Source organism: Phyllobates terribilis, unplaced genomic scaffold, assembly GCF_046119375.1.
Source record: "Phyllobates terribilis strain yellow unplaced genomic scaffold, ASM4611937v1 Scaffold_2__4_contigs__length_985480577, whole genome shotgun sequence".
Taxonomy (NCBI): domain Eukaryota; kingdom Metazoa; phylum Chordata; class Amphibia; order Anura; family Dendrobatidae; genus Phyllobates; species Phyllobates terribilis.
The window spans coordinates 582,782,812-582,810,477 of record NW_027362762.1 but is presented as its reverse complement, the minus strand read 5'-3'; the positions used below and the strand labels follow the sequence as shown (position 1 = coordinate 582,810,477).

Here is a 27,666-nt window from a genome sequence, read left to right as displayed (position 1 = left end):
AGAGGAGTTACCCACTACTTGGGAAAAAAGACTCTGCAACTCTTGTATAGAGCAGACTATCTGCGAGGAGACCCCGAAATTCGCCTCAGAGCTCAGATCCCTGATAAAGTCGCAAGTGAAAGACACCGTTAGGTCCCTTCAAGGGGGGTGAAAACAGAAAAAATCCAAAAACATATTCCCTGAATCTGGAAGTACTTCAGAGGACGGTGAGGGAGATTCGAATGTGTCCAATTCTTCATCATCCTCATCTAGGGATAGAGACAGACGGAGCTGTTTTCCTATTGCGGAAACAGTCTCATCAAGGCCGTCAAATCCACCATAGGTCAGACGGACCCCTGTCCTAAATGATCTGTCCAGGACATGATGTTCAGTGGGCTAGAGCAAAAAAAGAGCAGGTCTTTCCCACTTAATGAGAAAGTCCTCTCTTTAATTAGAAAAGAGTGGAAAAGGCCAGAAAAGAAGGGCCTTTTATCCCCAAAAAGAAAATACCCATTTGATGACCCTGCATGTTTCTTTTGGGAGAAGGCGCCAAAACTAGATGTGGCAATTGCTAGGGCCTCCAAAAAATTCTCCCTCCCATTTGAAGATATGGGGGTGTTTAAAAGACCCCATGGATAAAAAAGCGGACACCTTCCTGAAGGGATCATGGAAAGCCGCAGGTGGAGGGTTGAAACCTGCGGTAGCAGCTACATGTACGGCCAGGTCATTAATGGTCTGGCTGGACCAGTTAGAAACGCATCTAAAAGAGAAAACATCTAGAGACACGATATTAGAATCCATACCTGTAATGAAAGGGGCGGCCGCCTTTTTAGCAGACGCCTCTGCTGACTCGTCAGGTTAACAGCCAGGGCAGCAGGTTTCGCTAATGAAGTCAGGCAAGCCCTCTGGCTTAAATGTTGGCCGTGGGATCTCCAGACAAAATTAAGGTTGTGCTCCATCCCCTGTGAGGGGGAATTTTTATTTGGGCCTACACTTGACGATATTCTAGACAAAGCCGGGGACAATAAAAAGAGTTTCCCTATCCTCTCTAACGCCTCTTACAGAAAGTCGTTTCGGAGTAAAAGATTTATCTTCAGAAAACCACCTAGGGACCAGGATAAGTGGGAGGATAAGAGGAGGAAAACCAAAGGGTTCCTGTTCAACAGACCCCCCCAATGACAGCAGAAAGCCCTCCCAATGAGGGTTTTCCCCGGCTGGGGGGAAGGCTATCAGGGTTTCTCCCGACCTGGAAAAGAATATCGAACAGGACGTGGATTCTGGACCTAATAAAATCAGGTCTGAAGTTCCAATTCTACTCTGTTCCACATCCAAACTTTATAGTGAAACCCAAAAGATCCTCAAAAGAGGAGCAACTACCTTTAGAACAGGAGATCCTAGGCCTGATAGAAAAAGCAGTCCTTCAGAAAGTCCCAGCTCAGGAAAAAGGCGAAGGTTTCTACTCCCTTCTGTTCCTGAGAAAAAAACGGATGGGACTTACAGGACAATCATAAACCTGAAAAAATTGAACAGACTATTGAAGGTACAAGCCTTCAAGATGGAAACAATAAAAACGTCAGTAAAAATGCTGTTTCCGGACTGTTTTATGACTGTTCTAGATTTAAAGGAAGAAAGATCAGGAAGGACAAAGCAAGAATAATCTTGATAGCCCCCTGGCCAAAGAGGACATGGTTTTCTTTGCTGAGGATGATGCCAATCTCCGACCCTGGGTACTTCTGGAGCTTCCGGACCGTCATTCTCAGGGACCGGTACTTCATCCTCAGGTAACAAACTTGCACATGACAGCCTGGAATTTGAGAGGGTTCTGTTGAGGGATAAAGGGTTTTCCCCTAATTTAATCACCATGCTACTTCAAATTAGGAAACCTGTAACCTCCAAATTTTATGGGAAAACTTGGAGGAAATTCCTTTCGTTTTCAGGTTCCAGGTTAGATGAGGGAGTTCCATTAACAGCTATTTTAGAGTTTCTACAGAGGGGGTTGGAACAGGGCCTAGCCACAAGCACCTTGAAAGTTCAGGTCGCGGCGTTGGGAGCCCTATACAATTTTGACCAAGCCAGGGATCGGTGGATATCTAGATTCATTAAGGCATCAGCTAGATCCCGACCCATCCCCTCTCGGAGCATTGCCCCTTGGGATTTAAACATGGTCCTCTCAGCTCTAACCAAACCCCCGTTTGAACCTTTGTCAGACACAACTGTAAGAATCTTATACCTTAAAACAGTGCTTTTAGTAGCTCTCACGTCAGCACGTAGAGTCAGTGACATCCAGGCGCTATCTGCAGGCCCTCCCTTCACACAAATCTCGGAGGATAGAGTTACTCTTAAAACCGACCCAGCTTACCTGCCAAAAGTGGCGTCGAGATTCCATAGGTCTCAGGAGATTACGCTCCCTTCTTTCTGCCCCAATCCCAAGAACAATAGAGAAAGAGACTTGCATACATTAGATGTCAGACGGTGCCTAATCCAGTACCTAGGGGCAACACAAGAGTGTAGAAAGGATAGGGCTCTCTTTGTATGTTTTCAGAGTCCTCGAAAGGGGGAAAAAGTTTCTAAAGGCACGCTGGCAAGATGAATAAGGGATGCCATCACCCTGTCATACTCCTCATATGGGGAAGTCGCCCCAGAGAAACTGAAAGCTCACTCGACAAGAGCAGTGGCAACCTCCTGGGCGGAAAGAGGCGGTGCCTCGATAAAACAAATATGTAGAGCTGCAACATGATCTTCCCCCTCTACATTCTTATTCACTATCGGCTAGACTTAGCCTCTTCTTCAGACCTTATGTAACATCCCTGGCGGCGTGCTGGCATGGCTTACTATCTCCCACCATGCAAGACCGCCAACTTACCTATCAGTCCAGGCTGCACACTTTGCTCCAGTACTTGCTGTGTGCATGTCTCTTGTCTGATTGCTTAGGGCGGCGGTGCGGTTACTGCCTGATTCTTAAAGTTACAGCGCACTCCTAATGCGTCCCCAGCCTATTGCTGTGAGTCACTGGATACTTAAACCCCCTCCACCCAGTAGGAGGTGCCTGAGCAACACTTTCGTTCAGTGTGTTCTGTGCAATTGAGTTGCCAGGTCCTGTCCTGTATCTTGTCTGTTTCCGCCACCCTGGGGGCTGTATACCCAGGCCTGTTACCTGTATCTGTGACTTCTAGTCAGTTTCCGCCACCCTGGGGGCTGAGTTCCCAGGCTCGTTCCTGCATATTGTTCTGGGTTCAGTTCCTGTCTGAACGGTCTCCTAGCCCGTTACCTGTTTGTCTCTATGTCCGTACCTTCCCTTTTCCTGCTGTGTCTGAACCTGCACCTAACTCCAACTCGTTGTCTCTGTACTTCTGTTTGTGAGTTTTGTGTCCATTCGCTACTTCATTGTAAGTACCTTGTGTGTATCTGGTTCTGCTTGTCCAGTTTCCCTGCCTCCATATCTACCTCCTGGGTTCTAACTATCTTCCTGTGTTTCCCAGTCTGTTCCATGTGAACAGAGCCCTGTCCTGTCTGCCTGCACCTTCTGCTCTGCGGTTTCGCTCTGCTCTGTTCTACTCCGCTTGTTCCTCTGCACCTGCGGTTTCGCTCTGCTCTGTTCTGCCTCGCTTGTCCTCCGCTCATGCGGTTTCGCTCTGCTCTGCTTGTCCACTGTACCTGCGGTTTTGCTCTCCTCTGCTTGTCCACCGTACCTGCGGTTTCACTCTGCTCTGCTTGTCCACCGCACCTGCGGTTTCGCTCTGCTCTGCTTGTTCACCGTACCTGCGGTTTCGCTCTGCTCTGCTTGTCCACCGCACCTGCGGTTTCGCTCTGCTCTGCTTGTCCCCCGCACATGCGGTTTCGCTCTGCTCTGCTTGTCCACCGCACCTGCGGTTTCGCTCTGCTCTGCTTGTCCTCCGCACCTGTGATTTCGCTCTGCTCTGCTCCGCTTGTCCTCCGCGCCTGCGGTTCTGCTCTGCTTGTCCACCGCACATGCGGCTCTGTTCCTGTATCCCAGTCTGTACTGGTCCCTATCCAGTCTGCGTTCCTACCTGCCAGTATCTGCCTGTCTGCATACCAGCCGTGCCTGCCAGTACCCGCCTGTCTGCATACCTGCCAGTACCCGTCTGTCTGCATACCAGCCGTGCCTGCCAGTACCCGCCTGTCTGCATACCAGCTGTACCTGTCAGTACACGCCTGTCTGCATACCAGCCGTGCCTGCCAGTACCCACCTGTCTGCATACCAGCCGTGCCTGGCCGTTACTGCATTCCCCGGTGTGGGTCAACAGCTGTGACCGGGGTCTGACCTGGAGTAGCACCTGGGCCACCTTCCACGTCCCTCCTCAGACCACAGAGTCGATTGACACCGTGTTTTCGTGGTTGGATCTGGCGAGGCCCCTAGTCACGCCCCTCCAGGCACTCCTCGGTTCGTGGCCCAGTGGGACCACTAACCACGCTCACGCCATTCAGTCCGGGCATGAGCGTAACACCTTACTTTTGGTAGAAGGGTTCTGGAAGCAGTGGTCCCCCCTAATGATACATCTCTCTGCAATTCTTTCCGTGGTGCCATCATGGGGAAGGAGAAAGACATAGTTACTTACCGGTAACGAGATTTCTCAGAGCCCATGACTGCACCCGTACATTCCCTCCCTTCACGTGTGGGTGTGCACACTTAATTTTTTGTTATTTATACGTAGTCACAGGGTGTTCCTGATTAGCGTAGTAATAATGTTGTACGTTGTTGTGTTATTAATCCAGAGGTCCTCTCATACTCTGTAAACAACTGATGCAGGAGAGTAGTACCGCCCTTCTTATCTGTAGGTTTCTTGTCCTTGAATGGCGGATCCCCTCTCTCCGTGGTGCCATCATGGGCTCTGAGAAATCCCGTTACCGGTAAGTAGCTACGCCTTTTGGCCACAAAAATAAACGTTACATTTGGAGAGAGGTCAACAAGGCTTATGATGAAAGGAATACCATTCCTACAGTAAAGCACGGAGGTGGATCGCTGATGTTTTGGGGATGTGTGAGCTACAAAGGCACAGGAAACTTGGTAAAAGTTGAAGGAAAGATGAATGCAGCACTTTATCAGCAAATACTGGAGGCAAATTTGCACTCATCAGCCCGGAAGCTGCGCATGGGACGTACTTGGACGTTTCAACATGACAACGGTCTAAAACACAAGGTCAATTGCTGTCATTGGCTACAGCAGAACAAAGTGAAGGTTCTGGAGTGGCTCTCTGTCTCCTGACCTCTATATCATCGAGCCACTCTGGGGAGATCTCAAGCGCGCAGTTCATGCTATAAAGCCCAGAAATTTACAGGAACTGGAGGCTTTTTGCCAAGAAGAATGGGCAGCTTTACCATCTGAGAAATTAAAGAACCTTGTCCACAGCTACCACAAAAGACTTTAAGCTGTCATTGATGTTAGAGGGGGCAATACATGGTATTAAGAAATGGGGTATGTAAACTTTTGATCAGGGTCATTTGGATGTTTTTAGTTGTCATTAAGATTTAAAAAGAGAAAACACAGTAGTTTGACAATAAATGGCTTCACCCAACCCATAACCATGAGTGGAGAAAAAGTTTTTTTGTTATCATTCATATTCTCTGAAACAAGGTCAAGAAAGGAAAAATTCTGCCGGATTATGTAAACTTTTAAACACAACTGTAATTACCCTTTGAATAGGACCCATCAGTTCTCCTGACATGTCTTTTTAAGAAACCTTTGTTTTCCCCTTGAAATATAAATTCTTAAGTATCATAGCTTCTGTGCTTTGCAGTTCCCCTTTTATTACTCATGGACGTGTATGAATAAATTGTGTACTGAGTGTGTCTCTACACAGTCTGATCCTTTCAACATTGATTGTATAGCATCAGCATGTCCGTTCAAAAGATGTACGTGAAAAAACGATACCGGTGTCGTCAGTGTTTTCCATCCGTGTGTCCGTTTTTACCATCAGTCATCAGTATTTTTCCTGTATGGATAAAGAAAGAATAAAATTACAAAGCTTCTCCTATACTTTGCAATGTTAAACACGTACAGCACATGGACTTGTATTGTTTCTTGTTATCTGTGCTGCCGAGAATTAGTTAGAGGCGGTGCAAATGAGCTCCAGCAATGACCTAATTGAAGTAAAGCTTTCAGAGAAAGACAGGAGCAGTTAAAGTGAACCGGTCACCTGAAAAAATGCTATTGACCTGCAGATATGGGGTTAATCTGCAGGTTAATAGCGTTGTAAACATGCCTGCCTCCTGCACTTAGACCCTCGCTGCAGGGAGGAAATTAAATTTATTTCCTCGGCAGCATTCAGCATTCAATCACAGGGGCGACGCCGGCTCGGATTCCACCTGCTTGTAATTGACAGGACAGATATTTTACCTTTATTGATTAGAGATGCTCAATGGTATCTTTAAATCTTTTGATAAATGTTCATGTTCTTTTTGTGATTTACAAAGTTGAATTAATTTTTGCTGCTGGATCCATTTGATAATTTTTCTGCTTTTTACATGCTTCAAAAGAGCTGTAAGTGCGCATTAAGTGACAAAAAGAAAGCATTTAGAGAACTAAAGCAAGTAGGTAGTGATGAGGCATTAAATAAATATAGAAAAATAAATAAATTATGTAAAAACCAAATCAAGGCAGCAAAGATTGAGGCAGAGAGAATCATTGCCAGAGAAAGTAAAAATAATCCCAAAATATTCTTTAACTACATAAATAGTAAAAAACTAAAAAATGATAGTGTTGGCCCCCTTAAAAATAGTCTGGGTGAAACGGTGGATGAGGATGAGGAAAAAGCCAATATGCTAAATGATTTTTTTTCAACCGCATTTACACAAGAAAATCGCATGACCGAAAACATGATTAGTGATGACAAAAATTCTCCATTAAATATCACTTGCTTAACCCAGCAGGAAGTACGGCAGCGTCTAAAAATCATTAAAGTTGACAAATCCCCGGGCCCGGATGGGATACACCCACTAGTACTGCAGGAATTAAGTAATGTCATCGATAGACCATTATTTTTAATCTTTAAAGATTCCATAATAACAGAGTCTGTACCACAGGACTGGTGTATAGCAAATGTGGGGCCAATATTCAAAAAGGGTACAAAAACTGAACTTGGAAATTATAGGCCAGTAAGCTTAACCTCTACTGTGGGTAAAATCCTGGAGGGTTTCCTAAGAGATGCTATACTAGAGTATCTGAAGAAGAATAACCCCATGACCCAATATCAACATGGGTTTACAAGGGACCGTTCCTGTCACACTAATCTGATTAGTTTTTATGAGAAGGCAAGTTCCAGACTGGACCAAGGAAATGCAGTGGATGTTGTGTATATGGACTTTTCAAAAGCTTTTGATACGGTTCCACACAAAAGGTTGATACATAAAATGAGAACAATGGGGATAGGGGAAAATATATGTATGTGGATTAAGAATTGGCTCAGTGATAGGAAACAAAGGGTGGTTATTAATGGAAAACACTCAGACTGGGTCTCAGTTAACAGTGGGGTACCACAGGGGTCAGTATTGGGCCCGCTTCTTTTAAACATATTTATTAATGACCTGGTAGGGGGCATGCAGAGTAATATTTCAATATTTGCAGATACTAAACTCTGCAGGGTAATCAATACAGGGGAGGACAACTTTATATTGCAGGAGGATCTATGTAAACTAGAAGCTTGGGCTGATAAATGGCAAATGAGCTTTAATGGGGATAAATGTAAGGTAATGCACTTGGGCAGAGGAAATAAAATGTATAATTATATGCTTAATTGTAAAACACTGGGCAAAACTGTCACTGAAAAAGTCCAGGGTGTATTGGTGGACGACAAGCTCACGTTTGGTGGCCAGTGTCAGGCAGCTGCTGCAAAGGCAAATAAAATAATGGGATGCATTAAAAGAGGCATAGATGCTCATGAGGAGAACATAATTTTACCTCTATTCAAGTCATTAGTGCGACCACACTTACAATACTGTGTACAGTTCTGGTCTCCGGTGTATAAGAAAGACATAGCTGAACTAGAGCGGGTGCAGAGAAGAGCGACCAAGGTTATTAGAGGACTGGGGGGCCTGCAATACCAAGACAGGTTATTACACTTGGGGTTATTTACTGTGGAAAAAAGAAGGCTTAGGGGTGATCTTATTACTATGTACAAGTATATGAGGCGACAGTACAAAGACCTTTCTAGTGATCTTTTTACTCTGAGACCTGAGACGGGGACAAGGGGGCATCTTCTACATCTGGAGGAAAGAAGGTTTAATCATAATCACAGCCGTGGATTCTTTACTGTAAGAGCAGTGAGACTATGGAACTCTCTGCCGCATGATGTTGTAATGAGTGATTCACTATTAAAATTTAAGAAGGGCCTTTCTTGAAAAGTATAATATTACAGGTTATATATACTAGATTCCATGATAGGGCGTTGATCCAGGGAACTAGTCTGATTGTCGTATGGAGTCGGGAAGGAATTTTTTTCCCCAATGTGGAGCTTAGTGTTTGCCACGTGTTTTTTTTTTTTTGCCTTCCTCTGGATCAACATGTTAGGCTATGGGTTGAACTAGATGGACTTAGTCTTCCTTCAACCTTAAAAACTATGTAATAGTCTGGAGATCATTTTAACCTGGATGCAAAACAAAGGTTTTTCAAGAGCTAAAAAAAAACCTTTTTAGTAGCGAGGGGTCTGGTCCTGGATGGTAGATATATTCCTTCCAGAAAAGTGCCTTTCACATTGGTAAACAGTAGGGAAGGAGGTCAAGCCTGGCCTGGACCTTCTCTGCTATTCCAGGTTTTTGGGGCTAGCCCAGATTGCACAGCTGAAGGACTTAGGACAGCATAAATAGACAGGCAGAACTCCTCAGTGTGTGTTGGTGGGTGGGAAAGAGCTGAGGGAGGTTTTGTGGCAACATCAGAATTGAACGGGCTGGCACCTCCCGGCCCTAACCTATGTTGTGGAAATAAGCTGTACTTTTGCTTTGTCTGATGTAAGACTGTCTTTTTCCTGCTGCCAGTGTGAATAAAACACTGATTTGGGGCTGAAAACCTGCGTGTGCCTCTTCACTGCACCCCTGCCATTGCCTACCAGAGTGAATCCCCACAATACACAGAAGCAAATCACTGTAAAACATAGTACGGGTGTGGATACTCCTTAGTGTCATCTTAAGGCCACATTCACATGTTCAGTATTGGTCAGTATTTGTAAGCCAAAACCAGGAGTGGGTGATAAATACAGAAGTGGTGACGTGTTTCTATTATACTTTTCTTCTGACTTTTCCACATCAGGGCTTGTAAACTTTTGAACAGGGCGATCTGTGCGATCAATCATATTTTCCAAAAGGAGTTTGCATACTTAAAATTCTGCCTGTGATGCCTACAGAACTGTATGTACTGTACATGTTTTTATAGATTACTCTGACAAGTCTGAAAAATGTCTTTATTAAAACTGCTCTTTTGCAAATTTGCTCCATTTTTTATTTTTATTTTGGGGCAATACAAGTAATGCCTGCTTAGAGGATAGACCAGTTGGAGCAAGCAAGCAATGGCTCATTAAAGCATGGGGCAGAGTGTGAATGCAGAGCAGAGTAGCTGAGTAAGTATAGAATTGTATTGGCTTGCAGGTATCCATAACCAACCCATGTAGAGCAACATCTTGGTGCACCCTAACTTACATATACTCTTTGGAATACCTTGTGCTAGGGCACTGAGCTCAAAATGTACAGCACAAATCAAAGAAACCTCAGATAATGATATTGGCCATTTAACGCTCTTGATGCCATTAATTGAATAATAGAGCATACTACTTGATGATAAAACATCAAATTAGGGTAAAATTCTTTAATAACTGTTTGTGAGTTAGCATTAGAATATCTACCCCTAAATTTCTTGTTTGTGTTATACCATCTGACAACATACTCTAATTACCAAAGAAGACAGTACTGTTGTAAACTTCCTAGCAATGTAATAGTTTGTGTCCATTTTGTGTAACAGGATGATAGTCCACGCATCTACCCCTCTCCAATTGCTCCTGAACCAGTTGCTTTTTCATTGGAAAACCTGAAAGTCCAGCGACAAGAGGATGGAGTTTTCCTGCTCACTGGTAGGTGCTGTGACACTTTAATATAACATCTCTAATCTTATATTCATCATACCTATTGTAGCGTACTGTACTGTAGAATTGTGAATGACATTTTTTGAACATTTTGACGTTTTATAGATATATGTTTGGATCAGTAGTAGTTTGGATCCAGAGGCTGCCACTGATTAATAGTATAAAGGGTCCAAACGCGGTGCCCAATCGAAGTTGTTGCCTCGCGTTGAAGAGCCACGTATATATTACCGGTACATACATTCTGTAGTCTATATCTGACATTCCTACTGGAACTGAATGGATATTTCAACCTGCAAAGTGCTTTTTAATCCCTGAAAGTAAAGGTGCCTCCATTTTTAATTTTGTATTAATAATTATTGATTATATAATCAATTATTTTAATACAAAATAAAATTCACTGTTTTAATAGTTATTTATTTATTAATATTTTCTGCAGCCACTTGGGGCTGTCACTTGCATTTGCTGGTGTGTAACGACAGTTACACACCTCAAATACGGCAGTCCCTGGGCATAGGAGCATAGGACTCTGCGGTCGGTCTCTACTGAGACTGCCATAGCTGTGAACAGGGCACGCCCCCTGGGCTGTCCAGGTCACAGCTATGGGAGGAGATGCTGCGAGCTCCAGTTTCCCCGTGTCATTACACCACACTGCTCAGTGCGTGCAGTGACAGCAGTTGCTGGAGAGCAAAGGTCCAGGATGAGGTGAGTATCATCAGTGGAGGCCAGCAGCTGGGATTAGTAGTACATTTCCAGGCTGCTGATCACCGCTGTGACCCCAGTGTTCACAGCAGAGTAATTATCACCCTGCCATGCCTTGATCACTGACACAGCTCTTCTATGGTACTGTAATGTCTCTGAAGGAGGCATACACTGCCATAGTATAGCTGTGTATTAAACCCGACAAACCAGCAAAAAAGAAGAGGCTGCATTACTTACATTGCACGTAGCATACTCCCCTTTTCTCCATAGCGTCAGATCAGCCGGGGGGGGGGAGCTGGACTGCCAGGACATCGGAGAGCAGCACAGCAAGATGAGAGCAGGCATGTCTGTTGTATGTGGTGCCCTCTGCCCAGAACACTCCAGGTAACCTGTACAGCTGCTTTCCATCTCACCTTGTGCTGTGTTTGCAAATGAAAAAGAGGGAATTTTGACAAATGATTGAACATAACAGAGTGAGTGTATTTTCCTGTGTGTGTGTCATGAAATTTGTGCCATCAAATTTTTTTTTATGGCATGTTCCCTTTAAGCCAGGGTCATAAGAACATATGAAAAAAATCTGATGATTTTCATCCATATTTGTCATCCTTTTGACATTTAATTCCATGTGACATCCATATGGCATATGTATTTATACATCAACATTTTAACGAGTTATACTATCAAATACAGTTTCCAATGTTAATGATGGCAATGAATCCGTTAAAAGTCGAATGCAGTAGGGATGAGCCGTATGGGATCCGATTTTTTTTCTTGCACACACATAAACTTAATTAGGCAAGTCTAATTTCAGATAAGAAAGATGTGCTTTTTTTACACCGACACTGTGTGAAAAAAACAACTCATTTTAACAGCACTAATGAATTGCATTGGTCAGCATGCTGTTTGATTTCACGGTTTTATATATGTTCAAAAGTTGTCAGGTTCCGTTATGAAATTAGCAATTTATTAATGATTTTGACCTCCTGAATTCAAATCTGACAATGAAAATTTTTAGTTGGCTCTTGTTTGTATGATATCAGAGTTTTCCTTTTACTGCTACATATAATTAATGCATAAACATAATTATTTTTGCAAATACAAAGATGCAGAATATTTCGTTATGCCAATTTTCTGATATTTATTTAGAGGAAACATAGCAACAATTCAAATAGCTAAACATGTCTAGACACTTGTCACGTGACGATAGTTCGATATCCAGGGGCTCCTTACCTATTTCTAAAGCTAGGGGCACCCTAGCTATCCCTGCTCCCTGGAATACTTCTAATGGTGAAGATGCCAGGGCCATGGAACTTGCTGAATTCCTGAATCAGCCTTTATCTGTCCCCTCACCTACCCAGGGAAGCTGGGAGTAGTTCTATATTAGAACACACCTGAAAAAAATTACCCTTACTGAGTACCACATTTTTTATTTTGATTTCTTTTAGTGTTTCTTAAAGCCCTAAAGTTGCTATTTGAAATTACTTTAGTTTTGTGCCATGTCTGTGATCTGCTTTTTTCAACAACATTAAACAACTGAATGAACATCCTCCGAACCCGGTGATTCCATAATTTTTGCCAGGGGTTGTATGTCCCACACAGCTCCCGGCACATTAACCCCCGAAATGCTGCAATCGAAGTCAATCGCAGCATTTCCGGAGCAGGCAAAGGTAAGAGCGCCCCACTTACCTTGGGTCGGAGACCCCGCTCTGTGTGCGTGGGGTCCTGATCGTTGCCATGGTGACCCAATGTCATCATGACGACATCCGGGTCACCAGGCATCAGGAAGTTAGATTGATTGTGCACTGTGCACGATCTATCTAACTTATGTCTGCAGGGCTGACAGCCTGCATAGCATAGGGGATGTTGCTGCATCCCCATGCTTTGCAAGTGATCAGCCTGCAAAATTTGGAAGTCTCATAGTGGGACAAAGTGTAAAAGTGAAAGAAAGTGTCAGAGTGAAAAAAAAAGAATGAAAAACAAATACAATTTTTTAAAAATATTGGGAAAAAAATGGAAAAAGAATCCAAAAAAGTATATATATGCTGTACCCATAAATAAATATTATGAAAAAAAAACAATAAAAGTGCACATATTTGGTATTGCCGCGTCCAAAACGACTTGACCTATAAAACTATCCCACTTATTAACCCCTTTATTGAACATGGTAAAAAATAAAAAACGAAGAAAAAAATGATGCTTTATCATCATACCGCCAAACAAAAAATGGAATAAAACGCGAGCAAAAAGACGAATATAAATAAAAATGGTACCGCTGAATACATCATCTTGTCCTGCAAAAAATAAGCTGCCATACAGCTCTATCAGCCGAAAAATAAAAAAGTTATAGCTCTCAGAATAAAGCGATGCAAAAAAAAATATTTTTTCTATAAAATGTTTTTTAGTGTGTAAAAGCACCAAAACATAAAAAAATATAAATATGGTACCGTTGTAAACGTCCTGACCTGAAGAATAATGCTGCCTTATCAATTTTACCACAAAAAAAAAAAATCATAAATTGTTTTTTTTTGTTTATTTTGCCCTCCAAAAATCGGAATAAAAAGCAATCAAAAATTGTCACGTTTCTGAAAATGGTACCAATAAACATGTTGACTTGTCCCACAAAAAACAAACCCATACATGACTGTCGGCCAAAATATGGAAAAATGATTGCAAAAGCTAGTCTTTGCAACAAAAAAAAAGCGTCTTAGTGTGTGACAGCTGCCAAACATAAGAACCCAATATGAATCTGGTATTGCTGTAATCGCACCGACCCGAAGAATAAAGTTGTCTAATCACTTATACCGCACGAGGAACGGCTTAAAAAGAGGGTTAGGGTTGTGTTAGGGTCAGTGTTAGTGTTGGGGTTAGAGTTGTGTTGGGGTTGGGATTTTTTCAAAAGTAAAGAAAAAAAAAATGGTGACAATATGGCGACTAGTGTTGAGCGCAAGTTCTCGCTACTTGAGTTTGCATTGGGTGCACGGTTATGCACCAAGTATCACGGGCGCTCGAGTGACATGTTTGAGCCTCTGCCCCATATGTTTCACGGCTGTTACAGAGCCCAAAAAAACATGCGGGGATATCCAGCCATGCACGGGAAATCCCAGCATGGTTTTTTTTGCGGATGTCTAACAACCGTAAAACATGCGGGGCTGGGACTCGAGCATGTCACTCGATCTTAAGTGATACATGGTGCATACCCGAGTACCCGATGCAAACTCAAGTAGCGAGCACTTGCGCTCAAGACTAATGACAACTTATTCAATATGATGACCTAATGTTATTAAATTCTGTGTCGTACCTCTGGGTTCAAAATGTTCACTATACCCCTTGATAAAATCCTTGAGGGGTCGTCTCCAAAATGGTGCCACTCTTGGGGGGTTGTTTCCACTGTTAGGCACATCAGGAGCTCTCCAAACGTGACTTGGCGTCCACTCTCTATTCCAGCCAATTTTGTGTTCAAAAAGTCACACAGTGCTCCTTCCCTTCTGAAACCTGCCGTGCACCCAAACAGTGTTTTTCCCCACATATGGGGTATCGGCGTACTCAGGAGAAATTGATCAATAGTTTTTGGGGTCCATTTTCTCTTCTTAACCTTCTGAAAATAAAAAAAATTGGGGCTAAAACATCATTTTTGTGGAAAAAGTTTGATTTTTTTTATTTTCATGGCTCTATATTATAAACTTCTGTGGAGCACCTGGGATTTCAGGGTGCTCACCACACATCTAGATAAGTTCCTTGAGGGGTCTAGTTTCCAAAATGGGGTCAGTTGTGGGCTATTTCCACTGTTCAGGCACATCAGGGGCCCCCCAAAGCAACATGGCGTCCACTAATTATTCAAGCAAATTCTACATTCAAAAAGTCAAATTGCGCTCCTTCCCTTCCGAGTTCTGCCATGCTCCCAAACAGTGTTTTTTCCGCTGCGTTCACACATTGCGTATTTCCCTGCGTTTTTTTACGCTGCGTATTTTCCTGCTTTTTTTACCTGCGTTTTTTTAAGCAGGTAAAAAAGCACCTCCATTCACACAATGCGTAAAAAAGCGCAGCAAAAAACGCAGTGTGAAAATGAAGGGTGACGTGTAATGTCTGTGTCTATGTGTCATGTGTGTACTGTCTGTGTCTATGTGTGTCTATGTGTCGTGTGTGTGTCCCTAGCAGTGTATGTACAGACTATGGATACTCACCTACCCGATGCATGAGAGACGCGTCTGCTCCGTCCCGCGCTTGCAGCATCTGTCGTGAAGCGATCAGCTGACTGGAAGCCGGTTACAAGCCGGTTAGCTTACAGCTGATCGCTTCACCAGCAGATGCTGGAAGCGCGGGATTGGAGCGGACTGGACCGGACGCCTCTCCCCTGACATCGGGTAGGTGAGTATCCATCCTGCGCCTCCGTTAAAAGCAATGGAATTACGCAGTGTGTGAACACCGCTGCGTAATTCCATCGCTTATAATGGGCACAATAGAGAGAAAGCGCACGACGCAGCTGCGTAAAGAATTGACATGCCAATTCTTTACGCTGCTGCGCTTTCCTGCTGAGTAAAGTTACACAGTGTCTGAACGGCAAAGTGAATTTCCCATTCACTTTGCTGGCAGACACAAAGCACATTGCGTATTTTCAAAAAGCGCGCGCAAAAAAGCGCGCGAAAATATGCAATGTGTGAACGCAGCCTAACATTGCAAATTACAAATTAATCCCCTTTTACTAAGTTGTTTCTTATCAGAATTTTTCTTCCTTTTGATCCCTTGTTGAATCCATTCTCCTCTCCCACCACAATTATGGAAAAAATAAATAACTTTAGTCCAAGTTTTAAAAGTCTGAGAGGTGGAGACAGTCGGAACCAGTTGCCTTCATATACAGTGGTGGCCAAAAGTATTGGCACCCCTGCAATTCTGTCAGATAATACTCAGTTTCTTCCTGAAAATGTTTGCAATCACAAATTCTTTGGTATTATTATCTTCATTTAATTGGTCTTCAATGAAAAAACACAAAAAGAATTGTCCTAAAGCCAAATTGGATACAATTCCACACCAAACCTAAAAAAGGGGGTGGACAAAAGTATTGGCACTGTTTGAAAAATCATGTGATGCTTCTCTAATTCGTGTAATTAACAGCACCTGTAACTTACCTGTGGCACCTAACAGGTGTTGGCAATAACTAAATCCCACTTGCAGCCAGTTAACATGGATTAAAGTTGACTCAACCTCTGTCCTGTGTCCTTGTGTGTACCACATTGAGCATGGAGAAAAGAAAGAAGACCAAAGAACTGTCTGAGGACTTGAGAAACCAAATTGTGAGGAAGCATGGGCAATCTCAAGGCTAAAAGTCCATCGCCAAAGACCTGAATGTTCCTGTGTCTTCCGTGCGCAGTGTCATCAAGAAGTTTAAAGCCCATGGCACTGTGGCTAACCTCCCTAGATGTGGACAGAAAAGAAAAATTGACGAGAGATTTCAATGCAAGATTGTGCGGATGGCGGATAAAGAACCTCGACTAACATCCAAACAAGTTCAAGCTGCCCTGCAGTCCGAGGGTACAACAGTGTCAACCCGTACTATCCGTCGGCGTCTGAATGAAAAGGGACTGTATGGTAGGATACCCAGGAAGACCCCACTTCTTACCCCGAGACATAAAAAAGCCAGGCTGGAGTTTGCCAAAACTTACCTGAGAAAGCCTAAAACGTTTTGGAAGAATGTTCTCTGGTCAGATGAGACAAAAGTAGAGCTTTTTGGCAAAAAGCATCAACATAGAGTGTACGGAAAAAAAAAGAGGCATTCAAAGAAAAGAACACGGTCCCTACAGTCAAACATGGCGGAGGTTCCCTGATGTTTTGGGGTTGCTTTGCTGCCTCTGGCTCTGGACTGCTTGACCATTTGCATGGCATTAAGAAGTCTGAAGACTACCAACAAATTTTGCAGCATAATGTAGGGCCCAGTGTGAGAAAGCTGGGTCTCCCTCAGAGGCTATGGGTCTTCCAGCAGGACAATGACCCAAAACACACTTCCAAAAGCACTATAAAATGGTTTGAGAGAAAGCACTGAAGACTTCTAAGGTGGCCAGCAATGAGTCCAGACCTGAATCCCATAGGACACCTGTGGAGAGATCTCAAAATGGCAGTTTGGAGAAGGCACTCTTCAAATATCAGCGACCTGGAGCAGTTTACCAAAGAAGAATGGTCTACAATTCCAGAAGAGCATTGTAAGAAACTCATTGATGGTTACCGGAAGCGCTTGTTCGCAGTTATTTTGGCTAAAGGTTGTGCAACCAAGTATTAGGCTGAGGGTGCCAATACTTTTGTCTGGCCCATTTTTGGAGTTTTGTGTGAAATGATCAATGATTTGATTTTTGCTTCATTCTCTTTTGTGTTTTTTCCTTGCAAGCAAATTAAATGAAGATAATAATACCAAAGAATTTGTGATTGCAATCATTTTCAGGAAGATACTGAGTATTATCTGACAGAATTGCAGGGGTGCCAATACTTTTGGCCACCACTGTACAACCTCTAGCAAAAATTATAGAATCACCGGGCTCGGAGGATGTTCATTCAGTTGTTTAATGTTGTTGAAAAAAAGCAGATCACACACATGGCACAAAGCTAAACCCATTTCAAATGGAAACTTTAGGGCTTTAAGAAACACTAAAAGAAATCAAGATTAAAAATGTGGTACTCAGTAAGGGTAATTTTTTTTCTGACCAAGCAGAGGGAAAAAATTATGGAATCACTCAATTCTGAGGAAAAAAAGTATGGAATCACCCTGTAAAATTTCATTTCCAAAACTAACACCTGCATCAAATTAGATCTGATTGTTAGTCTGCATCTAAAAAGGAGTAATCACACCTTGGAGAGCTGTTGCACCAAGTGGACTGACATGAATCATGGCTCCAACACGAGAGTTGTCAATTGAAACAAAGGAGAGGATTATCAAACTCTTAAAAGAAGGTAAATAATCAATGTTGCAAAAATTGTTGGTTTTTCACAGTTATCTGTGTCTAAAATCTGGACCAAATACAAACAACATGGGAAGGTTGTTAATGGCAAACATACTGGTAGACCAAGGAAGACATCAAAACGTCATTGCTTTAAGTTTCCAGTCTTATGTCTCCAAAACAGGAAATGCACAACAAAACAAATGAGGAACGAATGGGAGGAAACTGGAGTCAATGTCTGTGACCGAACTGTAAGAAACTGCCTAAAGGAAATAGGATTTACATGTGGAAAAGCTAAACATAAGCCATCATTAACACCTAAACAGAAAAAAACAAGATTACAATGGGCTAAGGAAAAGCAATCGTGGACTGTGGATGACTGGATGAAAGTCATATTCAGTGATGAATCGCAAATCTGCATTGGTCAAGGTGATGATGCTGGAACTTTTGTTTGGTGCCATTCCAATGAGATTTATAAAGATGACTGCATGAAGAGAACATGCAAATTTCCACAGTCATTGATGATATGGGGCTGCATGTCAGGTAAAGGCACTGGGGACATGGCTGGCATTGCATCTTCAATAAATGCCCAAGTTTACATTGATATTTTGGACAGTTTCCTTATCCCATCAATTGAAAGGATGTTTGGGGATGATGACATTTTTCAAGATGATAATGCATCCTGCCATAGAGCAAAAACTGTGAAAACATTCCTTGAAAGAAGACATATAAGGTCAATGTTATGGCCTGCAAATAGTCCGGATCTCAATCCAATAGAAAATCTTTGGTGGAAGTTGAAGAAAATGGTCCATGACAAGGCTCCAACCTGCAAAGCTGATCTGGCAACAGCAATCAGAGAAAGTTGGAGCCACATTGATGAAGAGTACTGTTTGTCACTCATTAAGTCCATGCCTCAGAGACTGCAAGCTGTTATTAAAGCCAGAGGTGGTGCAACAAAATACTAGTGATGTATTGGAGTGTTCTTTTGTGTGTTTGTTTTTCATGATTCCATAATTTTTTCTCAGAATTGAGTGATTCCATCATTTTTTCCCTCTGCTTTGTCTGAAAAAAATTACCCTTACTGAGTACCACATTTTTAATTTTGATTTCTTTTAGTGTTTCTTAAAGCCCTAAAGTTGCCATTTGAAATTACTTTAGTTTTGTGCCATGTCTGTGATCTGCTTTTTTTCAACAACATTAAACAACTGAATGAAAATCCTCCGAGCCCGGTGATTCCATAATTTTTGCCAGGGGTTGTATACCTTTACTCTGGCATCTCCAGGTGTATAAAAGGAGAAACTCATTGAATCAACGTTTGTTATAGCTCTTGTCTCCTCTGTCTCCTCGACTCGTAAATCCCTTAAGGGACCGTGAGCGAGAAGGAGTTACCTCTCTTGGTGGATCTGTTCAGGGCTAATGTGTCACCCTACCTGGATGCCACAAGTGTAATTAAAGCTGTGTCTGAGAGCAAGGGGGAGGTTCTCTGGCCAGGGGAACATTAGCATGCAATGCCTCCTGTCTCAGGCCAGTAGGGGGAGCTGGCTGCCCCTATAAAAGCTGGTACTGAGGGCAGGGTTAGAGAGAACTGGAAAGCCTGTCTCAGCTCTGAGACGTGTCCCAGAGTGGAGCAGGGACAGAAAGTTGCACTGCACCTAAGAGGAAGTGTGGCAGGAGGAGAGCCACAAGCCAGAGACAAGAGGCGAAGAGAGCCTGTCTTGGCAGAAAGAGGACTTAATCTACCAGACTTTGGTGTCTGAGGCTGGAAGGATTCCACATCCCCCAGCAGAGAACCAGTCCGCAAGGGACTGTATATTCCTTGGCCTAAGAAGCCTGGAGGCCCTGCCACAACCGAAGGGACCAGTAAAGCCGTACAAGGCTGGGAGTAGAAAGGAACCCACGTCGCAGGCCATACAGGCGAGAATACACGGAAAGCTTGGAAACGTGGGCTGTTACCCTATAAAGAGGAGATAGCCAGAAGGAGCGCAGAAAGCACGGTAGGCCTACACCCTCACCCTGACCAGGGCCAATTTCCCCCTTGCTCTCAGACGTCCAGGTCCCCTCCTAGCTGGGACTGTATATGGGTCAGTTTACCTGTTTCAGTAAAGACCCTGGACTGCAACTTGTTGTCTGTGTGCTCCTTGCTCCTCCAGCACTACCATCACTCCCACCATCCACTATACTGCCCTGGGGCCGCACTCTTCCCGTGGGGAGTCACACTACCATAGCTGCACACCTCATCAGCCCCAGCGGTCTGCATGCAGCGGCGGTTCCTAATAACCGCAATCCACGGGTGGCGTAGTCGGACATAATCATCAGCACATAACGGACTACCACTGGCCTGACCACCCTGAGCCACGGAACCGGGTTGCCACTACTATTCCCATCGCTCCCTATTGCCCGGATCCGAGTGCCCCACGGCCCAGGGGGCGAGTCACTAGCCCTTGGGCACAGGAGATTGACATATGAATCTGCTTTAACAGGTGAAGTAAATTCCAGGAAAGAGCCATCTGTGTCCTTCAAGCGTAAAGTAGCCGGGTAGCGGAGTTGAAAGCAAAGTTTTTCTTTGTGCATTCTGGTGCATATAGAGCTGAAGGACTTCCTTCTCCTAGTTACTTCGATGGAGTAGTCTTAGAAAAGCAAGATTTTATGACCTTGAATGATCAATGGGTGGTTTAGTTGTTTGTATTCTCAGATAATGTCCGCTTTATCATTGAAGTCCAGAAATTTCATGATGACCTGTCTTGGTCCGATTGTATTATGGGCTCCAGATATAGCAGGTGGAGAACCAATTCTGTGAACCCTTTCCACCTTTTTACCTTCAGGTAGTTTTAGGGCTTTTGGGACTTCATTTTCACATAGGGGTTTCAAGGTGTTTTGAAGATACGATTCAGGTAGATCCACCAAACACAGATTGTTTCTACGAGAGTGATTTTCAAGGTCATCTATACGGTCTCTCAAAATTATGTGTTCACGGACAATAGCAGATATTTTGGAATGGTCCTCTTTTGAATCATCCTCGATGTTCGATATTCGTGATTCTAACTTGGTAAGATGTTCGGCTTGTTCATCTTATCTGGTTTGTAGATCCAGCAAGGCAGTGTTTAGTGTGGATTGTATTATGGATTTGATTTCAGGTAATAGCCTAGCCGTGACCTCAGCCGCTAGTTCTGAAGGGTCCATTTGTGTCTCCTCTTTCTTTGAAGTAGAAATGCGGGGTGTTTTGGGGGGGGTTGACGTAAATCTTCTCCACCCTCAGATAGGGCAGTATGTTCCTCTTGGTCAAAAGTAGGAGTCATAGTATGAAGATTGGAGGAGTCAGAGTGGTTGGAAAAGGAAGATTGTTTTTGCCCGCTACGGAGAATGTAGCGGTCCATATAGGCCAATGATATTGTTTGAAAATGGCCTTCAGCTGTGTGAAAATTTCAAAGAATTGCTGAGCTGCAGAAATCAAGAATCAGGAGCCCGGAGTAGATGTATAAAGGGGGTGAACATGAGCAGTTAATCAGAGTTCACTTGGTCGGCGCCTGAACCGGAAGACTCACAGATTCATAATTCGTAGATTGTAACTACTACATGATAAGAAATGAAGAAGTCACCAGAACAGATTATCTATTGACCAGTAAAAGACTGGATATGTGGGGCCAAAGCTGGTTATTAGATGGCCATGGAGTGTTTGATGATCTCACAAGAGTAGTGAGTGAACAATAGTTGTAATAAATTGAGGCTGAAATGTCCTTGTGGACCCCAAGATGGCGTTTGAAGTAAATAGTGAAAAATAGCTGTTATATTACAAATGTCCACTGGGTGTAGTTTAGATGTACCACAGGGACAGTGAAGGTGAACGGTGAAGCGTGCTCAGAAATCAGCAATGGAAGATGGTTACTTGGTGTTTAACACATTTCTGTATAACTCCACTGATGTGAGAGATGTCACTGTAATGATCAGAGTTCCATAAAGGAGTATTCACAGGGTTTTGGCACACTGCTTGGGCCAGAATCCAGGCACACTGACAGCTTCAAAGGTCTCTGTTGCTCTGCCTCACTGGCGGTGTTAAATCTTTAGAGAGAGATGAGCCATAGATTGATCCCCAGTCCCTCTCCACAGCGGCGCCCTCACCCCTGCACCACATACAGTATAAGGGAAAGCCGCGCCGCAAGACTCCACACCGGCCGCCCCGTCGTCTCCGGTCCACCAGGGAGTGTCCCCTTAGAAGAGTCCAGGGGGTGCCGTTCCAAAGCACTTACCCCTGGCTAGTAGAGTCTCCTGTCGGGGGAGTGCAGCAGGAGCGGAGGCAGGATTCGGGGATGCATCTCCTCAATGAAATGTTATTTATTAACTATTTTGTGTGACATATCTCTCTGATTTAAGGACATGAAAATTCAAAGTTTGAAGTAAAAAAAAAAACTACTTTTGAGGCACAGGGAACAGTTCAGAAGGGAAGGAGCGCCATATTGTAGTTCAGATTTTTCTGGACTGGTTTGAGGGTGCCATATCACATTGGTAGAGCCCCTGAGGTGCCAGAACATCAGAACCCCCCCATAAGAGACCCCATTTTACAAACTACACCTCTTAATGAATTCACATAGGCATGCAGTGAGCATATTGACACCACATGTGCCTCAGAGTTGTATACTATTGGGCGGTGAAGAAAGAGAAATTCCATTTTTACTACCAAAATTTAGTTTCAGCCCCATATTTTACATTTTCACACTGGGAAATGGGTAAAAATGGCACCAAAATTTGTCCCACAATTTCCCATATGTGGCTGTACAGTCCTGCTTAGCCATATGGCAAGACTTGGGAGGGACAGAGCACTATTTGCCTCCTGGAGCGCAGATTTTCCTAGAATAGTTTGCAGACTCCATATACAGAGCCCCTAAGTGCTAGAAGAGCAGGATTTCCCGCAAAGTGACCCCATTTTGGAAATTATACCCCTTTTGGTGATGGTTTTAACTCTATTTCAAGAAACAAGCACCAGTGGATGTTGCTGAGTGAAAATTGCAAACTGCTGTTGTAATGACCAGTGCGTTGTTGTGACGAGTATGTTTTAGTACCCATACATTGTGCCCTGCTTATTCTTCTACAGACATGCACCCATAAATTAGGCTGGCTCTCATCGCTACAGAAATGCCAAACATTTCCATTCACTATATTGAGGCAGCAGAGTTACTCTGGATTCCCTGTGGTCTCTGTTCAGCATTGTCCTTCTTTTCAGAAGTGCACAAAACTGTGGCCAACGACACTTTTATGCACACCTAAAAAGACGGACACCGCCAGATAACAGGCCAGACTGCGTCCACAGTGCCTCCATCTGACTCATTGTAGGAAATCTTCCTTCGCGTTTTCCGTTTGAATCACATATTTCAGAGATTTAGCCTGAAACGCTGGTGTAAGCGCTCAGCCCAGAGCACAGGATAAATGTGCGCCTAGCCTTACTGCGATCTTTGGGAGACATAATGAACAAATTAACAGCAGGTGAAGAATTGTTTTACTTGTTTTTTTACGCTGTTACTTGTGCAGTATAAGTGATAAGACAACTGTATTCTTCAAGTTGCTGCAATTACAGCAATACCAGATTTATATCGGGGTTTTTTTGTTTGGCTGCTGTCACAAATTAAAAGACATCTTTTTTTGCAAAAATTAGTTATTGCTTCGCCATATGTTGATAGCTATAATTTTTCCATATTTCAGCTGACAGTCATGTAAGGACTTGTATCTTGCAGGACGAGTTGACGTTTTTATTGGTGCCATTTTTTGATCACTTTCTATTCCAATTTTTTGGAAGGCAGGATGAAGAAAAACCAACAGTTCTGGTATTGTTTTTTTTAGTTTTTATTTATACCTTTCCGCTTGTGGTAAAATTGACAGGGCAGCTTTATTCTTCGGGTTGGTACGATTAGAGCGATACCACATTTAGATTTTTTTTATGTTTTGGCGCTTTTACACAATATAAACTATTTTATAGAAAAAAATAATTATTATTGCATTGCTTTATTCTGAGAGCTCTAACTTTTTTTTTATTTTTCGGCTGATGGAGCTGTATGGCAGCTTGTTTTTTGCAGGACAAGGAGATGTTTTCAGAGATACCATTTTTTATTTACATTTGTTACTTTGATTGCGTTTTATTCCACTTTTTGTTCGGCAGTATGATGATAAGGCATACATTTTTGCTTCCTTTTTAATTTTTTTTTTTACGGTGTTCACTGAAGGGATTAACTAGTGAGGGCAGCTTTATAGGTCTGGTCATTCTAGATGCAGTGATACCAAATGTGTACTTTTATTGTCACTCAACACTACCTGGAACCTAAGGCTGCGTTCACACATTGCGTATTTTCGCGTGCTTTTTTGCGCGCTCTTTTTGAAAATACGCAATGTGCTTTGTGTCTGCCAGCAAAGTGAATGGGAAATTCACTTTGCCGTTCAGACACTGTGTAATTTTACGCAGTGGGAAAGCGCAGCTGCGTAAAGAATTGGCATGTCAATTCTTTACGCAACTGCGTCCCGCGCTTTCTCTCTATTGTGCCCATTATAAGCGATGGAATTACGCAGCGGTGTTCACACACTGCGTATTTCCATTGCTTTTAACGGAGGCGCAGGATGGATACTCGCCTACCCGATGTCAGGGGAGAGGCGTACGGTCCGGTCCGCTCCAATCCCGCGCTTCCAGCATCTGCCGGTGAGCCGATCAGCTGTTAGCTAACCGGCTTGTAACCGGCCAGTCAGCTGATTACAAGCCGGTCACGTGACAGTCAGCTGATCGCTTCACGGCAGATGCTGCGAGCGCGGGACGGAGCAGACGCGTCTCTCATCCATCGGGTAGGTGAGTATCCACACACACACACACACACGACACACGACGCATAGACACACAGACACAGACAGTATACACACAACACACAGACAGTACACATGTCACCCTTCATTTTTCACACTGCGTTTTTTGCTGCGCTTTTTTACGCAGTGTGTGAATGGAGGTGCTTTTTTTACCTGCGTAAAAAAACGCAGGTAAAAAAACGCAGGAAAATACGCAATATGTGAACGTAGCCTAAGTGCTTAGCCACAATCTTGGACAGATCCAAATCTCTAGCAAGATTACCTTACACAGAGAGAGCTTATAAAAATAGGTGATGCAACGTTAATTAGGATTATGTCATGGGAGCTGAGTTGGCAGTTTTTGATTGGTCATTGTGACGACACAGCATTTAATCTTAATTATGCCAGACGTACAGTACAGACCGAAAGTTTGGACACACCTTCTCATTTAAAGATTTTTCTGTATTTTCATGACTTTGAAAATTGTACATTCACACTGAAGGCATCAAAACTATGAATTAACACGTGGAATTATATACTTAACAAAAAAGTGTGAAACAACTGAAAATATGTATTATATTCTAGGGTCTTCAAAGTAGCCACCGTTTGCTTTGATGACTGCTTTGCACACTCTTGGCATTCTCTTGATGAGCTTCAAGAGGTAGTCACCGGAAATGGTTTTCACTTCACAGGTGTGCCCTGTCAGGTTTAATAAGTGGGATTTCTTGCCTTATAAATGGGGTTGGGACCATCAGTTGTGTTGTGCAGAAGTCTGGTGGATACACAGCTGATAGTCCTACTGAAGAGACTGTTAGAATTTGTATTATGGCAAGAAAAAAGCAGCTAAGTAAAGAAAAACGAGTGGCCATCATTACTTTAAGAAATGAAGGTCAGGCAGTCCGAAAAATTGGGCAAACTTTGAAAGTGTCCCCAAGTGCAGTTGCAAAAGCCATCAAGCGCTACAAAGAAACTGGCTCACATGAGGACCGCCCCAGGAAAGGAAGACCAAGAGTCACCTCTGCGAAGAGGAGACTTTTTGCAGCAGGCCTTCATGGTAAAATATTTTTTTAGCAAGATAGTTAAAATATAACCTTTATTAGATATGTATAAAAATTATCTTTCAAGTAAAAAAAACCCCAAAAAGGACCAAATGGTGAACCCTGGGTCTTCTGAAATTACCAACAATAATTTATTAAGGCTGTATACATACGAACCACACTTCAATATATCAAAAGCCAAATATGTAGGATTTAGAAAAATTCAACCTCCATACATCCAGGGCATTGAGTTAAACACTAGTATCAATTGGCATTTTTTGTGAAAACAATATGTAGGGACACCATATATGCGCTCAGAACAACTAGGTGTACAAAGGAACCTCCCATATGCCCTTTAAACACAGAAGGTACCATGGATTATACAATAGAATCCCACATGACCTCTATTCAAAAAGATATCGTGGATTATGTCAGGGAAAATCAACAAAGCCCCATTGAAAGATCCTAGGGAGCAGGATACCTCCAGAATGTTTTTGTCATGACTTTTAGGATGACATTTCACCAGGATGAATCAAGCCATGATGCACTTTAGGATTGGGTGAGATTGTTTCATTTTGTTTGATATAACATTAACCCATGGGAATCTTTCAGTGGGGCTTTGTTGATTTTCCCTGTCATAATCCACGATACCTTTTTGAATAGAGGTCATGTGGGATTCTATTGTATAATCCATGGTACCTTCTGTGTTTAAAGGGCATATGGGAGGTTCCTTTGTACACGTAGCTGTTCTGAGCGCATATATGGTGTCCCTACATATTGTTTTCACAAAAAATGCCAATTGATACTAGTGTTTAACTCAATGCCCTGGATGTAAGGAGGTTGAATTTTTCTAAACCCTACATATTTGATTTTTGATATATTGAGGTGTGGTTCGCATGTATACAGCCTTAATAAATTATTGTTGGTAATTTCAGAAGACCCAGGGTTCACTATTTGGTCCTTTTTGGGGTTTTTTTACTTGAAAGAAAATTTTTATGCATGTCTAATAAAGGTTATATTTTAACTATCTTGCTATAAAAAATTTTTGATTAATCTGGTGATTACCTCGATGGCTTGTTATATACTTCATGGTAAAATAGCTGCTAGGAAACCACTGCTAAGGACAGGCAACAAGCAGAAGAGACTTGTTTGGGCTAAAGAACACAAGGAATGGACATTAGACCAGTGGAAATCTGTGCTTTGGTCTGATGAGTCCAAATTTGAGATCTTTTGTTCCAACCACCATGTCTTTGTGGGACGCAGAAAAGGTGAACAGATGGACTCTACATGCCTGGTTCCCACCGTGAAGCATGGAGGAGGAGGTGTGATGGTGTGGGGGTGCTTTGCTGGTGACACTGTTGGGGATTTATTCAAAATTGAAGGCATACTGAACCAGCATGGCTACCACAGCATCTTGCAGCGGCATACTATTCCATCCAGTTTGCGTTTAGTTGGACCATCATTTATTTTTCAACAGGACAATGACCCCAAACACCCTTCCAGGCTGTGTAAGGGTTATTTGACCAAGTAGGAGAGTGATGGGGTGCTACGCCAGATGACCTGGCCTCCACAGTCACCAGACCTGAACCCAATCGAGATGGTTTGGGGTGAGCTTGACCGCAGAGTGAAGGCAAAAGGGCCAACAAGTGCTAAGCATCTCTGGGAACTCCTTCAAGATTGTTGGAAGACCATTTCCGGTGACTACCTCTTGAAGCTCATCAAGAGAATGCCAAGAGTGTGCAAAGCAGTCATCAAAGCAAAAGGTGGCTACTTTGAAGAACCTAGAATATAAGACATATTTTCAGTTGTTTCACACTTTTTTGTTAAGTATATAATTCCACATGTGTTAATTCATAGTTTTGATGTCTTCAGTATGAATGTACAATTTTCATAGTCATGAAAAATATTTAAATGAGAAGGTGTGTCCAAACTTTTGGTCTGTACTGTATATTTGCAGTAGGTCAAGAAACATACACTATTGTTCACTGTTCACATTGTCTGAACATTGACTCTTGAGTTAATGTGTGTTGCAGCTTATTGTCTGCTATCTTTGGGAGACAGACGCAGGGTCATTTGACAATCGATGTTTGCTAATATGTTCATTATCCACTGTATGAGTCCATGTAGCTTGTG

At 42.9% G+C, this 27,666-nt stretch overlaps 1 protein-coding gene across 7 annotated transcripts in view; it reads left to right on the top strand.

Moving 5' to 3' along the window:
- The window catches only part of BLTP3A (bridge-like lipid transfer protein family member 3A), a 496,913-nt gene that overhangs the window by 428,206 nt on the left and 41,041 nt on the right, over positions 1–27,666 (top strand). For 6 of the 7 annotated variants that reach the window (XM_073666443.1, XM_073666436.1, XM_073666446.1 and 3 more), the window contains one exon: positions 9,944–10,052. The exons of the other annotated variant lie outside the window; for it this stretch is intronic. In XM_073666443.1, the coding sequence (XP_073522544.1) occupies positions 9,944–10,052 (109 nt within the window). The remainder of the gene's footprint in view (positions 1–9,943; positions 10,053–27,666) is intronic. 7 annotated transcript variants of the gene reach the window in all.